Source organism: Entelurus aequoreus, linkage group LG16 (genome assembly GCF_033978785.1).
Source record: "Entelurus aequoreus isolate RoL-2023_Sb linkage group LG16, RoL_Eaeq_v1.1, whole genome shotgun sequence".
Classification (NCBI taxonomy): domain Eukaryota; kingdom Metazoa; phylum Chordata; class Actinopteri; order Syngnathiformes; family Syngnathidae; genus Entelurus; species Entelurus aequoreus.
In genome coordinates, this window is record NC_084746.1 from 1639914 (window position 1) to 1658501 (window position 18588).

Genomic DNA, 18588 nt, shown 5'->3' on the forward strand with positions numbered 1-18588 from the left:
TGCCACCTGTAGGCCTCTCACTACAAAGACCCTCTCTGTAACGTTCCTGTCTTTGTATGAGAGTATTTCTGTGACTGACCCAAGGACAGTTAGTTTAGCCCCGCCTGGTCCATAGAGAGGTTTGTCGGTTTTTTCTAACTCCCCGTCTCTGTGCATGACACTTTTGTATACCTGCTCAGAAAGGCTACAGTTCTGCCCCTTATGCTAATTTCTGCCATCCAGGGGTCCTCACCAGAGGACAGCTAACCTAAGAACATCTCATTCACATCTTCGGCAACCTTATGCACATTTTTGCTTTCCCGAAGTGTCCACAGTTACCACAGTAGTGGCACTCTGCACTTTTAGATGGGCACTTTGACAAAGGGTGAGAGGGTGATTTTCTGCATTTTCCACATCCTTTAATTTCAGCTCCGTTCTGCACTTATTTATCTGTTTTCCAGTTTCTGTTCTGACCATGAGTCTGATTTTTGCTCTTGAATTTGTTCTGTTTCTCCTTCTTTAAATGCATAGCATCTATAGTTGTTATACTGGTGCTTAACTCCCTCAAATCAGTATGTTGTCTTTTGATCTCTTCAGACGATCTGGCTATGGTGATGGCTTTAGCTCGGGTGAGGACTTTATCAGGTTGCATTCTCTCTAACAGGGATGAATCCCACTACTGGTCTGTCCGTCAACAGGTCGTCGTGTAGGTTGCCACTCACAGTTCTCTGCCAGGGTGTACAGTGCTTGGATGTACACATCCACGCTCTCTGAAGGCTGCTGTACTCTTATGTTGAATTTGGCCCGTTCATAAATGACGTTTTTCTTTGGCATAAAGAACTCGTCAAATCCGTTTTTGACTGAAGCATACAGTTGTTACTGCTCTGCCATCAGATCTAGCTCTCTCTGCACGTCGTCAGCCTCGTTCCCCATGCAGTACATCTGTGTGTTTACCTGGTTCACTTCGGAGGAGTTCAGGTTTCTCGGCAATCTAAAACACTAACGTTCTTATGGATTTCTCCCACTTGTGTGGCTTTGCGAAGTTGAAAGGCTCTGGTGGTTTGATGGTGAACTTCGCCATCGGAGGTGCTGCCGTCCCCGCCTGGGCTGCTGCCGCTTCGCCCTTGTTTCTTTTCAGTAGACATAATGTTAAGCTTTGTGCACTCTCGCTCAAAGTAATCTTTCTCTGCATCCTGTTTGTGACGCCATTTTGTGTTTTGATTTGGAGGCAAGGAAGACTGAATTTTTTTCTCAAGCTCTCACAACATTTCACACCACTTCCCAGGCCCCCACCCGGACTCGCCCCTCATTGGTCCCACCATGCCCCATGGTGGGACCTTATTATTATTTTAGAGGTCAACATCGTGTATGTGGTCAAAGCTTAGTTTGTGATTTCTGCCTGTGGTAAAAGCTTAAATGAAGTGAATTATATTTATATAGCGCTTTTCTCTAGTGACTCAAAGCGCTATACATAGTGAATCCCATTGTCTTAGTTACATTTGAACCAGTAACTCTCCTAGGTTTTGCTCACATTTTATTTATTTTATTTCGACTCGCCGAGACAGTCGTAGCAAAAATGTGTTTTAAGAAATATAACTGATATCAATATAATACTGAAATGGAAAATACTACATGTTAAAAGTATATCAAAGAAACCTTTAACAAAGTTAAAGAACTTGTGCGTTCTTTGACTATATTCGACTTGAGTGGGCGCCCCTTTTTTGTCTTCTCTCATAAAATGTAGAAATCTTTCGCCCTTTTTCATAACCTCTCGAGGAACTCTGAAGAAAGTTTGATCATTTCCGCGATTTGAATGGTTTTAACAGCCTAAATAAAACAATGCAAGCGTAGTACATTTTTCTTGGAGAAAGGCAAAATGAACGCAAAGACAACAGACGTGACGTCAGGGAATACAACCTATGCCCGACTGCCACTCGTGGTACGCGGGCTCTATCTAGTGGTACGCCAAATAATTACTTGATTAAACTACAGTGTTTAGTTTTTCCTACATTCAAACACAGTGTTACTATTCAAACTGTGTGTAATGTTACATTGGCCAAAACTATACAACATACTTGTTGAATAAAACCCCTGCCTTGTTTTTAGTGTGTAGTCTTTCACGTTGACCTGATCACTGACGTTTCACAACACACCTTTCCGATAAACATCCGCCATAAGGTAACGGAGCATAAAATAAATTATTGATGATTAATCCGCTACACCTCCCTGATACCGAAGTACATGTCAAACTACTTCCATAACGTAAATGACCGCCATAACCACAACACCAGGGGGAGCTCCACTAACCACGTTAAACCCAGATTCCGATCTAGCAAAGGTCTAAACTCATTCTCCTTCTATGCCACATCAATATGGAATGCACTCCCAACAGGTGTAAAAGAAAGGGCATCTCTATCCTCCTTCAAAACCGCAATAAAACAACACTTCCAGGCAACTTCAACCCCTGACTAACAAATGGTAAATGGGTTGTACTTGTATAGCGCTTTTCTACCTTTTTAAGGAACTCAAAGCGCTTTGACACTATTTCCAAATTCACCCATTCACACACACATTCACACACTGATGGCGGGAGCTGCCATGCACGGCGCTAACCAGGCCCATCAGGAGCAAGGGTGAAGTGTCTTGCTCAAGGACACAACGGACGTGACTAGGATGGTAGAAGGTGGGGATTGAACCAGGAACCCTCAGATTGCTGGCACGGCCACTCTCCCAACTTCGCCACGCCGTCCCCACACCACATCCCACCACCCCGGATTGTAAATAACCAAATGTAAATAATCAAATGTATTTCTAATGTATATACTTGTTCTTATGCTTTCTGAGCTCACTATGTTCTCTGCTCGCTGTACATATCCTACCAAGTCACACCTACACTGTTTCAATGTCCATTTCTCTGATGATGCAATTGTTGATGACTGAAGTGCTGATATCAACCAAACCTTCCTCATCCCACCGCCCGGATTGTAAATAATGTAAATAATTCAATGTACAAACCCTGTTTCCATATGAGTTGGGAAATTGTGTTAGATGTAAATATAAACGGAATACAATGATTTGCAAATCATTTTCAAGCCATATTCAGTTGAATATGCTACAAAGACAACATATTTCATGTTCAAACTCATAAACATTTTTTTGTGTGCAAATAATCATTAACTTTAGAATTTGATGGCAGCAACACGTGACAAAGAAGTTGGGAAAGGTGGCAATAAATACTGATAAAGTTGAGGAATGCTCATCAAAGACTTATTTGGAACATCCCACAGGTGTGCAGGCTAATTGGGAACAGGTGGGTGCCATGATTGGGTATAAAAGTAGATTCCATGAAATGCTCAGTCATTCACAAACAAGGATGGGGCGAGGGTCACCACTTTGTCAACAAATGCCTGAGCAAACAGTTTAAGAACAACGTTTCTCAAAGTGCAATTGCAAGAAATTTAGGGATTTCAACATCTACGCTCCATAATATCATCAAAAGGTTCAGAGAATCTGGAGAAATCACTGCACGTTAGCGGCATGGCCGGAAACCAACATTGAATGACCGTGACCTTCCATCCCTCAGACGGCACTGTATCAAAAACCGACATCAATCTCTAAAGGATATCACCACATGGGCTCAGGAACACTTCAGAAACCCACGGTCAGTAACTACAGTTGGTCGCTACATCTGTAAGTGCAAGTTAAAGCTCTACTATGCAAAACGTAAGCCATTTATCAACAACACCCAGAAACGCCGCCGGCTTCTCTGGGCCTGAGATCATCTAAGATGGACTGATACAAAGTGGAAAAGTGTTCTGTGGTCTGACGAGTCCACATTTCAAATTGTTTTTGGAAATATTCGACATCGTGTCATCCGGACCAAAGGGGAAGCGAACCATCCAGACTGTTATCAACACAAAGTGTAAAAGGCAGCATGTGTGATGGTATGGGGGTGTATTAGTGCCCAAGACATGGGTAACTTACACATCTGTGAAGGCACCATTAATGCTGAAAGGTACATACAGCTTTTGGAACAACATATGCTGCCATCTAAGCGCCATCTTTTTCATGGACGCCCCTGCTTATTTCAGCAAGACAATGCCAAGCCACATTCAGCACGTGTTACAACAGCGTGGCTTCGTAAAAAAAAAGAGTGCGGGTACTTTCCTGGCCCGCCTGCAGTCCAGACCTGTCTCCCATTGAAAATGTGTGGTGCATTATGAAGCCTAAAATAGGACAGCGGAGACCCCGGACTGTTGAACGACTGAAGCTCTACATAAAACAAGAATGGGAAAGAATTCCACTTTCAAAGCTTCAACAGTTTCCTCAGTTCCCAATCTTTTACTGAGTGTTGTTAAAAGGAAAGGCCTTGTAACACAGTGGTGAACATGCCCTTTCCCAACTACTTTGGCACATGTTGCAGCCATGAAATTATTTGCAAAAAAAAAATAAAGTTTATGGGTTTGAACATGAAATATGTTGTCTTTGTAGCATATTCAACTGAATATGGCTTGAAAATGATTTACAAATCATTGTATTCTGTTTATATTTACATCTAACACCATTTCCCAACTCATATGGAAACGGGGTTTGTATATACTCTGATGATGAACTTGTGTGATGACTGCATTATGCTGATAGTATATATTTGTACCATGAATTGATTAACGTGGACCCCGACTTAAAGAAGTGGACAAACTTATTGGGGTGTTCCCATTTAGTGGTCAATTGTACGGAATATGTACTGTACTGTGCCATCTACTAATAAGAGTCTCAATCAATCAATCAAAAATGCCAGCATGTTTGGTGATCAATCACACTGTGAAGTAACAAAGTATAGTAATTAGGGATGATAAATGTGTTAAAATGTAATATCGGAAATTATCGGTATCGTTTTTTTTATTATCTGTATCGTTTCTTTTTTTTGTTGTTGTTTTTTTTTTTTATTAAATCCACATAAAAAACACAAGATACACTTACAATTAGTGCACCAACCCAAAAAACCTCCCTCCCCCCATTTATTTCTGTTACCAATACATTATATATCAATATATATCAATGCAGTCTGCAAGGGATACAGTCCGTAAGCACACATGATTGTGCGTGCTGCTGCTCCACTAATAGTACTAACCTTTAACACTTCATTTTACTCATTTTCATTAATTACTAGTTTCTATGTAACTGTTTTTATATTGTTGTACTTTCTTTTTTATTCAAGAAAATGTTTTTAATTTAGTTATCTAATTATTTGTATTTTTTTTTTTTTTTTTAAAGTACCTTATCTTCACCATACATGGTCGTCCAAATTAGGCATAATAATGTGTTAATTCCACGACTGCATATATCGGTTGATATCGGTATCGGCGCAAATTGGCAGCCACGCTTCCGTCAGTCTACCCCAGGGCAGCTGTGGCTACGAAAGTAGCTTACCACCACCAGGTGTGAATGAATGATGGGTTTTTAGCATGTAAAGCGACTTTGGGTACTTAGAAAAGCGCTATATAAATCCCAGGTATTATTATTATTATTATTATCGGTAATTAAAGAGTTGGACAATATCGGAATATCGGATATCGGCAAAAAGCCATTATCGGACATCCCTAATAGTAATAATGTGCACAGAATAATATTCCTCTTCTTTATCAGAATCTCACGCAGGAAAGAACAGATCACGTCGTCAAGACAAACAAAAAGGTGTCACCAGCAGGTCGGAGACGAACAAATCACCGTCGGATCGTTTATGTAACGCACACATGCACGGACGCGCGCGTGCACGCTACCTGACGCGGGGGCGCGCGCGCGGGCATCATCAGAATAAGCTGCATGCTAGGAAAGATGGAAGAGCAGCTTGCTTGCACAAAGCACATTTCAAAGTGGAAAGCAGCGACATGTTTGTGTCCCCTTGACATATTGTGCCACGCAGGAATATGACACATTGTGCCACGCAGGAATATGACATATTGTGCCACGCAGGAATATGACATATTGTGCCACGCAGGAATATGCATCTTCTTGACCGATGATCAGACAAATGCGAGGGGATGCATGGGGGGGGGGGGGGGGGGGGGTGGGGGGGGGGGGGGGGGGGGCACGTTGAATGGCACAATGCTAAAATGCAACAAGAGGGAAAAAAGATGTTTCTAAGGTGGTTTGATGTCCACGTCTTCCTGCTCCTTCACAACACGAAGCCAAAGAAGCAAGAAGATGCTTCATGATGGCCACACACTTCATCACACGGCGACCAGAGGAGCAAATAAAACATACTCACAATTCCACCATGTATGCGCAGCGACACAAGGGTAAAAAGATAATTGTGAGGACAATTACGTCGCTCTTGATTGCATCCGTTGGCACATTCAGCTTCTCTCTCTTTTTTTTTTTTTTCTTTCTTTTTTTTTTTTTCCTCTCCTCCTCCCTGACCGGCTGCTCAGAGACAGTGCGCATGCGCACTCTCTCCCGACTCGTAGTAGAGCGCAGAGCGAGGATGGATGCAAACCAGTAATTATAGTCTGAAAATGATGTGGTTTTTTTGATTGATTGAAACTTTTATTAGTAGATTGCACAGTTCAGTACATATTCCGTACAATGGACCACTAAATGGTAACACCCCAATAAGTTTTTCAACTTGTTTAAGTCAGGGTCCACGTTAATCAATTCATGGTAATTCATGTTGTTGTTGAGTGTCAGTGCTGTCTAGAGCTCGGCAGAGTAACCGCGTAATACTCTTCCATATCAGTAGGTGGCAGCCGGTAGCTAATTGCTTTGTAGATGTCAGAAACAGCGGGAGGCAGGGTGCAGGTAAAAAGGTGTCTAATGCTTCAATCAAAAATAAACAAAAGGTGAGTGCCCCTAAGAAAAGGCATTGAAGCTTAGGGAAGGCTACGCAGAACGTAACTAAAACTGAACTGGCTACAAAGTAAACAAAAACAGAATGCTGGACGACAGCAAAGACTTACTGTGGAGCAAAGACAAAGTACATCCGAACATGACATGACAATCAACAATGTCCCCACAAAGAAGGATAAAAACAACTGAAATATTCTTGATTGCTAAAACAAAGCAGGTGTGGGGAATAGCGGTCAAGGAAGACATGAAACTGCTACAGGAAAATACCAAAAAAGGAGAAAAAGCCACTAAAATAGGAGCGCAGGTAAAAAGGTTTCTCATGCTGAAACCAAAAATAAATAAAAGGTGAGTGCCCCTAAGAAAATGCATTGAAGCTTAGGGAAGGCTATGCAGAACAAAACTAAAACTGAACTGGCTACAAAGTAAACCAAAACAGAATGCTGGACGACAGCAAAGACTTACTGTGGAGCAAAGACGGTGTACACAAAGTACATCCGAACATGACGTGACAATCAACAATGTCCCCACAAAGAAGGATAAAAACAACTGAAATATTCTTGATTGCTAAAACAAAGTAGATGCGGGAAATATCGCTCAAAGGAAGACATGAAACTGCTACAGGAAAATACCGAAAAAGGAGAAAAAGCCACTAAAATAGGAGCGCAGGTAAGAAGGTGTCTAATGCTTAAACCAAAAATAAACAAAAGGTGAGTGCCCCTAAGAAAAGGCATTGAAGCTTAGGTAAGGCTATGCAGAACAAAACTAAAACTGAACTGGCTACAAAGTAAACCAAAACAGAATGCTGGACGACAGCAAAGACTTACTGTGGAGCAAAGACGGCGTCCACAAAGTACATCCGAACATGACATGACAATCAAAGAAGGCTAAAAACAACTGAAACATTCTTGATTGCTAAAACAAAGTAGATGCGGGAAATAACACTCCAAGGAAGACATGAACGATGGACGCTTTTGACCTTCCTTCTTTTCAATAACACCTGGTGTCGAACTTTGAGATCGGCCCCAGTCCACAAAAACATTTCAACATCTCACCCAAGTTAATTGGGCATACATGCACGCACCCGCCCCTCCCCCAATCAACGCCTTCACCACTGCTTAATTCCTCTTCGGGGTTATGGACGGCTGAGTAGCGCTTTATAGCAGCAGCCGGCCTCCAGGGCCCCAACCCCCCCCCCCCCCTGTTGCGAGTTGTTGTGATTACATGTATCATGTTTATGTGTGCTATGCTATGTGAGGTTTTTTCCTTGGACTCAGTCTGGACCCCTCCCTAGGGTCCAGCCTTAGACTGATACTTTTTGTACTCTTCCCCCTTTCCCAATGTCACCTTTTTCCCACCTTTTTTAAGGAGCGCCGTAAGTGGCTGATCCGTTGGCGGTCCCGTCTTGGGGGGGTGTATTAAAAAAAAAAATTTTTTTTTAAATTTTTTATTTTTTTTTTTTTTTACATAAATAAATACAATCATGTGTGCTTACGGACTGTATCCCTGCAGACTGTATTGATCTATATTGATATATAATGTATATATTGTGTTTTTTATGTTGATTTAAAAAACATCGGTCCGCGGACCGGTACCGGGCCACGGCCCGGTGGTTGGGGACCACTGCCATAGAGTTTATTGAATGAGACACCCAGAATGTACATGAAAATAAAGAAAGTGGGATTTACAATATCAACTATGAACCATAAAACACTGAATATTAACAACATATGCACGTCGCTCCTCTTTTACGACTCAGACCAAGCAAAACACAACAAAAATGTAAAAAAAAAGCAAAATAAAAGTGTAATAAACACCTACAGTATGATATATTGTCACGTGTTTCTGACACACGCGTTTCGGGCTGGCTGCTCTGAAAACAAGCCCCGCCCACTCTGCTTTGTTCCTGGTCTGAGCTGCTGTGACATAGATTACAGTAATAACTCCTATAACATGGATTACCCTAATAACTCTTATAACACTCAAAAGCGCAGATTTCGACCATTGAAATACTTTCTATAGTTCCAGACTTACGCTCATTTAAAAAGATCACAGCACATCATGTAGGCGGCGACAGTTTTCATGTCAAAGAACTACAAAACATTTAGTGGAACGTCCGGCGGGCCGCATTGAAAATCTTAAGGGGCCGCATGTGGCCCGCAGGCCCTATTTTGCCTAGCTCTGCTGTATAGTACAGTCCTGCACCGTCACTTTTACTGTCAGACAGTCACTATTCTGTACATCGTGTTTCCAACTTCCCTCCCACACATTTGTCGTCCAGTTCAAACTTTCCACTTTCCAAAATGCTCAGCTCATTCATGACATGCAGAGCATCCTCTTTTAGTTTGCAAAAAAATTCCCACATTTCCAGGAATTCCATTTGAAATAAATGGGATTTTTTTTTCAAGTTGCACATTTCTCAACCAAGTCAAACATTCTTCTCTTTACCCCCACTTATAACTACATTTCATTGTCTAGTGTAAATCATTATATCATTATAATTGATGATGTGAGGAGGTGGCGACTTGTCCAGCGTGTACCCTGCCTTCCACCCGAGTGCAGCTGGGATAGGCTCCAGCCCCCCTGCCACCTCGAAAAGTACATAGTGGTAGAAAATAGATGGATTTAATGTGTGTGCTTGAAAAAAAAAAATCAAGGCTGCCCCAATCAAAGATGGCTGACAAGTTGCCTTCTCTGTCATTACAAGGTAAGATTACAACATTTGGTATTTATTTATTTATTTTTTTCATTGTTGTAAATGCATCAAAATTTGTTAAGACTATTTTTCACTCTTGGTTCCTGGAAAGATCTTCAAATATATTTTTTTAATTAATATATATATATATATATATATATATATATATATATATATATATATATATATATATATATATATATATATATATATATATATATATATATATATATATATATATATATATATATATATATATATATATATATATATACACATACATATATATATATATAAAAAAATAGTTGGCATATATTTTAATAATAAAAAATAATAACAATAATTAAAAAAATATATATATATATATATATATATATATATATATATATATATATATATATATATATATATATATATATATATATATATATATATATATATATATATATATATATATATATATATATATATATATATTAATTAAAAAAATATATTTGAAGATCTGTCCAGGAACCAAGAGTGAAAAATAGCCTTTTAGCTAATTTTGATGCATTTACAACAATGAAAAAAAATAAAATAATAAATATTAATGTTATAATTTGTGTGTGTATGTATATATATATATATATATATATATATATATATATATATATATATATATATATATATATATATATATATATATATATATATATATATATATATATATATATATATATATGTATAGTCAACAAATAATTGAGTTCACGATTAATCTCCAAGACAGATTCACTATAATTAACTAGTGTTTATATAGTTTAATTTTTTATATATATATATCTATATATATATAACAAAACAAAAAAAACAAATATATATATATATATATATATATATATATATATATATATATATATATATATATATATATATATATATATATATATATATATTTTTTTTTTTTTTTTTTTTTTTTTTTTTTTTTTAAATTTTTTATTTTTATTTTTATTTTTTTTTTCGTTTTTTTTATTTTTTTTTGTTTGTTTGTTTCGTTTTAATTTTTGTTCCCAAAGTGTAAGACCCTTGTCTATGGCTTTGTCTTTTCACTTTTTAAATGTATTCAATGTAGTAAAACAACACAAATAAAAATGGAAAATAATAGTTATTTAACAAAATATTACACCAGTTATATATATATATATATATATATATATATATATATATATATATATATATATATATATATATATATATATATATATATATATATATATATCAGTCCTTTTGAGAAAAGAAAACTGAACATGTTGTGCAATGTGTTCCACAATGTTAAGACGATTTTTTTATTTTATTTTATTGCTAAAAGTATATTTTCATTTTTTGCCATGCTGACATTTTGAAATGTACAAAAAGCATTAAAAAGCACACAGTAAGCGTCCAGCAATAACAACAACACAAAAGGAACAGTGAGCTGCGTTCCTCCATCCTGAGGGCCCTTTGGGAATATTCAATAGTGACCACAATCTCAGGAGAATACTCAGCCTCACATGCTACACGTCGTGCTCCAATTTCAGGCTTTTATTTATTTCATCAAATCATGCTGTATAACAGTTGAGTATAATTGGCTAATATCATAAGTATACACATATTACTTATATTACATAAGTATACATATATTATTTTTCTGTGTCAAAATAAATGATGTAAATAACGCCATACAAAGAGTAATTTACTGTGCGTGTGTGTGTTTGTGTGTGTGTGTGTGTGTGTGTGTGTGTGTGTGTGTGTGTGTGTGTGTGTGTGTGTGTGTGTGTGTGTGTGTGTGTGTCGTACAGTACAGGCCTGACTGTACAGCAGCGATGATTAAGAGGACAACACTGCCCTCTAGCGGCAGCTGTGAGTACAGCAGGGATGCTTCCATCCACAGCACAAATGATCTCTTTTTGGTTCAACATCAACACACAATCTCTTTCTTTAATTACTTTATTATTTTTACACTTTATTCCTGCTTATTTGAAACTCACGTGCAAATAATTCCCAGTTAAAAGTGTGTTAATGTTTGACTTTTGGAATTGTTTTTGCTGGACATTAACAGCAGATGGCAGTAAACATCTGTTTCTTACCTTGCTGACGTCATGATGGACCTACCAACACTAAAACAAGAACGGTGCAACACTTTAAAGGGGCTGTTTGGGCGATTTCTTCACAGTAACATTGTTCAAAGCAAAAAAGAACACTATGTTAGCATTAGTGCTTTAACAAAATTGTCCATATTTTGCACAATTACAAAGTCCTGAAGACAATAAGCGGTAGAAAATGGATGGATGGATGTAATAAAGCAGTTCAAGAGAAGCAAAAAACAGTTTGCAGTCATGTTGTTGTTGTGACAGAATATACATTCAATGACAGCTAACACTAACTATCCAAATCGTTCATAGCTAACAACACCTTAAAGCTATTGGGCGTGCATGTGTTACGTACGTATGTAATCACGTCATTGCGTACAAGAAGCCAGAAGGTGGAATGTAATCTATAAAATACACTGAACAAAAAAATAAACACGGAACTTTTCCCATTTTTATGAGTTGACTAAAAAATATACATTTTTGCTATATACGCAAAAAACCTATTATTCTAAAATATTGTACGTAAATCTGTCTAAATCTGTGTTAGTGAGCATTTCTTCTTTACCTACGTCAGTGGTTCTTAACCTTGTTGGAGGTACTGAACCCCACCACAGGGCCGGCCCGTGGCATAGGCCGTATAGGCAAATGCTAAGGGCGCCGTCCATCAGGGGGCGCCACGCCAGTGCCACAAATGTTGGAGAAAAAAATAAAATAAAAAAATAAAAAGTTGGTACTATTATTTCTAAATACAAAAAATAATCCCACGTTAAATAAAATGCAAAGTAAAGCCTATTTAATAGAAATATTATTTCCCGCACGGTGCGCCCCTTCCCTTCCCGTATCATGACTCTTTGGATGTCACCACATCAAAAAATCAACACAAGATGTCAAAACGACCAAAACTGTCAGGTGCCCAGGGAAGAAAAAAGAGAAAAGAAGAGGAGAAACGAGAAAAAGACAGAGGTACCAGGTAGGTAACGTTAGCCTACATTAAATTATTTGTCTGGTACAGAATGTGATAGTAACCTGGCTTTTTAGCATTAGGCTAATGTTACATGATTCGGCAATTGCTAATCAATAAATAGCTAGTTCCGTTTTAACGTCGGGTTAATATTGTGGGGGGGTGAAAATAATAATGTAAAGTTAGGTAATTACAGTACTCCCTGGTGTACAGTCATTTGTAAGTCATTCTAGTTAATGCAATATTAAAAAGCACAAATAGAGAACTCTGTAGGATCCCCTTTTTTGTAATATAGTTGTTAAAGTCATACTGGTTTGATATCTTGTTTTGTACAGTGCCTTATTTAAAATGTATTTTTAATTTATTTTATGCAACTTGTTGACACGTTTTATTTTGTGTTTATGTATGTAAAAAATATATTGTATTTCATATATTCATTTTTTATTTTTTGTATTCATTTATTTATTCATATTTTTTTAATCTTGTTAACTATTCTGATTGTTAATTTGCTTTCTTTAAGTAAAAAAAAAGGTCAAAGACAAAGCTATTCGGTTTCTTGTGAGTATATACACTTCACTGCCGATGTGGGGGGGGTGCCACCTAAAATTTTGCCAAGGGCGCCAGATTGGTTAGGGCCGGGCCTGCCCCACCAGTTTCATATGCGCATTCACTGAACCCTTCTTTAGTGAAATATTAAAAAAAAAAAATTCAAATACAAGACAAAGTTATATGTTTTTGGTAACACTTTAGTATGGGGAACATATTCTAAGTAACAAAGACTAAATTTAGAGTTATTTGGTTAGGGTTAGGGTTAGAGGGTTAGGGCCAGGGTTAGAGGGTTAGGGTTAGAGGGTTAGGGTTAGGGTTAGGGTTAGAGGGTTAGGGTTAGGGTTAGAGGGTTAGGGTTATAATAAGGCCAAGCCGAATAAGGCATTAATAAGTACTTAATAATGACTAGTTAAGAGCCAATATGTTACTAATTTGCATGTTAATAAGCAACTAATTAATGGTGAATATGTTCCCCATACTAAAGTGTTACCATGTTTTTTTACTGGTGCACAAAATGAAGCGTGCATGAACATCATCTTGTTGAAACAACAAAACCAACACAGTGCATAAACTCACAACAAATGACACACCTGCAAATCAGTCAGCTGTTGCCGTATCCGTAATACGCCGATAGGGAGAAGTTTGTATTTACACGATGAGTCGGGTGTGTCTCAACCTCCGCTGAACCCCTGAGCCCGACTCACCGAACCCCTAGGGTTCCATCGAACCCGGGTTAAGAACCACTGGCCTAGGTAATCCATCCCACCTCACAGGTGTGGCATACCAAGATGCTGATTAAACTGCGTGAGTATTGCACAGGTGTGCCTTAGGCTGCATTCGATAAAAGGCCACTCTGAAATGTGCAGCACAATGCCACAGATGTCGCAAGTTTTGAGGGAGCGTGCAGTTGGCATGCCGACGGCAGGAATGTCCACCAGAGGTGTTGCCCGTGAATTGAATGTTCATTTCTCTACCAGAATTTCTCAGAGAATTTGGCAGCACATCTAACCGGCCTCACAACCGCAGACCAAGTGTAACCACCCCAGCTCAGGACCTCTACATCCAGCAGCTCCATGATGGCCTGAGACCAGCCACCCGGACAGCTGCTGCAACAATTGAATTGTTGAACAATAAGATCATATGGACAGCCGTAAGTGTCGACATTTTGCTTTATATTTATTATTTTACTTATTTTTTGTCTGGTTTTGTATTTGTTTTGTATCATCCCGTGAGGTGTATATTACTTTTTTTTTGTTCGGTTTGTACTTCATGAGGTTTTACACTTATTTTTTTTGTTTGTTTTCATTATATTTGGATGTATTTGTTTGGTTTGTATGCTTGTGAATCTGGACTATCCATGACTACTTATTATGTTGAAGGGGGGCAGGAAATATAAGATGTTCTTCATCCTGTTCCTTCTCAAGGATAGGTGTGTAAATATGTGTTTACCCCGGGATTGAACTCAGGACCTTCGTATTGTGAGGCACATGCACTAACCCCTGTTCCACCGTGCTGCCGTAGGTCATAAATGATTAGTTTAATATGAATAGATCAGAGGTGTCAAAGTCATTTTCACTGAGGGCCACGTCACAGTTATGTTTGGCCCCAGAGGGCCACTTCTCACAGTGAATATTATTATTACACCTTTTTTTAATGCATTTTATTAGTAGATTTTTTTAAACTAAAATGTAGAAAAATATGGTAAGTTGCAATAATTTCACCTCAAAATGTAGTGTATATTACTGGAAATGGAAAAACAGTACTGCTGTTTTTATGGTAAAAAAAAGAAAAAAGAAAAGGCAGCTCAGTCACCAGAATTCTACTGTAAAATTTACATTTGTTTTTTTACTGTAAATAAAAAAAATGCAATCTCACAGTCAAATTTTGGCACCTGAGCTGCCAGTTTTTGTTGTTGTTTTTTTTTTACCGCAAATCAACAAGTGTAGATTGTTCCGTGTATTACTGTAAATGCCAAAACGACACCACAGTTTATTACAGTAAAGAAAAAGTAGCGGTTTTTTTCATTTAGAGAAAAATGCTGTAAAAACCAAAATAAATTTCACAATTTCACCATGAAATCTATTGCTACTTTTAAACTGCACAATTTCAAGGATAACTTGCTTTGAAATCATTATTATTAGTATTTATTTCTATTGAAAAAATGGTTTGAACGTATGATGATATAGTTTTGCACAATTAGACAATATGTGAGTTAACATAATTTGCGATTACATGGAATACATATCTTTTTTTTACTCCCAAAATAGAAAGAAAGAATATATTTAGTAAGAAAAGTCACGGTACTTTATTGATACATATTATTTCCAGGCTGTCCAGGGCCAAATAAAATGAAGTGGCGGGCCACATCTGGCCCCCGGGCATTGAGTTTGACACCTCTGGAATAGATTATAAGCAGAAAAATAGAATAGATTGTGATTCTGTGGAGCAAATAGAATGAAAAAAACAACAACGCTAGCAAACCATACCAAATAAAACCCAGTTCAGCGTCCATGGTCAAATATTAGATGGCGACATCATGTGAGCCTCACCCCTGAACCCTGCCACAGATAGATTGCAGTCCTGTGTGAAACATTGCATTTTCTAGACCAGGGGTGGGCAATTAATTTTTACCGGGGGCCGCATGAGCAACCCGAGCACTGCTGGAGGGCCACACCGACAATATTTCAATTAAATTTTGCTCAAATTATTTTTAATATACCGTAAGATTAAAAAAATATATAATAATAATAATAATAATAATTTCATTTAACCTAACTTAACTTTATACAAAAGCAGATTGATTTTTATGGTTTTATTTTTAACACTGTTTTACACAACACTTCCTGATGTATAATACAATGCAAAAATGTCAATTTCTGTCACTTTATCCTGCATCCTCTTTAAAAGTCCAACATTTTTCCCCGTCAGATTTGGACAACCATCTGTTGTCACACCTGCCAGCTTGTCCCATTTCAGTCCTAACATGTCCAAACACGCATTTACCTATGTGAACAAGTCATTACCTGTGGTTGTCTCTTTAATGGCTGCCAGCTACTCCGTGATTTGAAAGTCTGCAGTTATCCCACGTGAGAAGATGAGCAGCTGGGCGGTGTCACGTACATCGCAGCTCTCATCCAAAGCCAGCGAAAAACAGTCACAGTCGGCCGTTCTGTTCTTCAGCTGAAGCTCCAAGTTTCCAGCGATGGTCTCAACCCGCCTTGTTACAGTGCGTCGGGAGAGTGACACGTTCCCAAATGCTCCCCTCTTCTCCGGGCATATCAGCGCAACAGAGTCCAATAAGCACTCCTTAATAAACTCTCCGTCAGAAAACGCCTTACTTTTTCTGGCGATTTTGTGAGAAATGACGAAACTTGTCCTGACGGCTGCATATCTGGGGGTGTGAAATTTGGCAAAAAGTCCTTGTTGGGTTTGCAGTTTTACCATCAACGCATCAGCGCGCGCTTCATCAGACAGATTCCGGTATTTTTCCTCGTGCTTCGTGGTGTAGTGGAGATTCAAATGATATTCTTTAAACACAGCAAGCTGTGTACCACAAATTAAGCACACGGCTTTACCTTTAATTTCTGTAAAGAAATACTTGGCAGTCCATGTCTTGTTGAAAACACGCCATTCCTCATCAACTTTTCTCTTTTTAGCGTCTCGGGGGTAACCGGGCATCACTTGTCGCTGTGCACCTTCACTCACAGGTTACACCCGGACATACGCCCATAAATAACACTCTTCAAAATAAAAGCAGCACAGTTGTATTGCACGCACGACTTAGATGTTTTTTTTAATTTATTTTGTAATTTGTGATTGCCGCTGTTCACATTCACTCACAACCGCGCACGAGCATACGTCCACACGGAAGTAATACAAATAACGCTTTTCAAAACAAAAGCAGCACCGTTGTATTGCACACTCCACATAGATACTTTTTAAAATGTATTTTGTAATTTATGATTGGCCTCACGCGTGCCGGACAGGGACGCACAAAAGGCCGGATGTAGAATGCCCAGGTCTGTTCTAGACAAAGTTGGATCTGTAGGTATGGTATGAGAGCCACATTTGGGTTGCCTACCTCAAGGCACACCATCTCCTGCTCCTCATGGTCGGGGTCGTTGTAGCTGACCGCACAGCCCGCCCCGCGTCGGCAGGCCCGGGACAGCCTCTGCATCCGCTGCCACATGCCGGCCCAGCCACGTCTGATCCCCCGCAGGGCCGACGCGGGCCTGACCTGCCACTGCTCGGCCCCTCTAACACACGGCATGCTGCGTCCTGGTGGCATCGCTCGCCACGTGAGGCTCGGTCGGGGGAAGGCCGAGCTCCTCGGACCTTTCTCGTGCGCTCGGGCGGCGGGGTGGCATCCTGGTGGACGTAGTGATGGCGAAGGTTGGAGGAGGAAGTAGACTGGGATGACAGGAAGAGTGTTGTGTAGCAAAAAGAGGCAGGGCAGATGGGGATTAAGGCGATGTTCCCTCCTGATTCCTCAGTCGGTGCTTAGACCGGATTAACACAGGAGCTCTCAGAGTGCCATGAAGACGAGTGACAGGCGGAGACTTCCTCGGGGATTGTTTCAGCCACATGATGAATTTCCTGCTGGCAAGTGGATCAAAGCCCACAATGGACACTGTCACAAAGCAACCCCTGATCATGGAATTGATTATCTAATTTCTCTCTCTCAATTGGGCAGCTATTATTTTGTGTGAGCATCAACATGTCAATTATGTTTTTTTTACTAAATGGTCCCTAGGGGTTGGGAGAGTGGCCGTGCCAGCAACCTGAGGGTTCCTGGTTCAATCCCCACCTTCTACACTGCAAAAAGTGACATCTAAGTACGATGGAATATCTCAAATAAGGGTGATATTTGCTTATTTCCTGTCTGATAAGATCATTCTTCTCACTAAGCAGATTTTATGTTAGAGTGTTTTACTTGTTTTAAGTGTTTTAGTCCTAAATGATCTCAGTAAGATATTACAGCTTGTAGCTGAGATTTGATGAGCTATATTGAATAAAACATGCTTGAAAGTATTTTTGTCCAAATGTCCAAATCACACCCAGCAATGGTGCACAGGAAGGCGGGGAAGAAGAGGGGAAAAGGCGGCCGAAATGGTCAAAAGTCCCAATTTTGTCCAAACTACCTCCCCGGGTTCCAGGCCCACAAGTCCCACCGCCGGCCGCACAAGTCCCGCCGCCAGGCCGCACAAGTCCCGGGATGCAAAAAATGTCCAAAACGCACCCAGCAAAGTCCCACGGGAAGTGGGGGAGAAAAGTGAGAAAAGTCGTCAAAAGTCCCCAAAAATGTTCTAAATACCTACCCAGGTTCGAGTCCCACAAGTCCCGCCGCCGGCCGCGCAAGTCCCGGGATGCCCAAAATGTCCATAACACACCCAGCCGAGTCCCACGGGGAGGGGGGATAAAAGTTGGATAAGTCGGCAAAAGTCCCAAAAATGTTC

At 39.3% G+C, this 18588-nt stretch overlaps 1 protein-coding gene across 2 annotated transcripts in view; it reads right to left on the reverse strand.

Annotated features, from left to right (window-relative positions):
* rgs20 (regulator of G protein signaling 20) overlaps positions 1–17672 on the reverse strand; it is a 34680-nt gene extending 17008 nt beyond the window's left edge. The window contains exon 1 of one of the 2 annotated variants that reach the window (XM_062023745.1): positions 17214–17672. In XM_062023745.1, coding sequence (XP_061879729.1) covers positions 17214–17420 — 207 coding nt within the window. In that variant the 5' untranslated portion in view covers positions 17421–17672. Of the gene's footprint in view, positions 1–6247; positions 6376–17213 lie in introns of those variants that run through there. The other variant, XM_062023746.1, reaches the window with a different exon arrangement.
* Between the last annotated feature and the right edge of the window lie 916 nt (positions 17673–18588).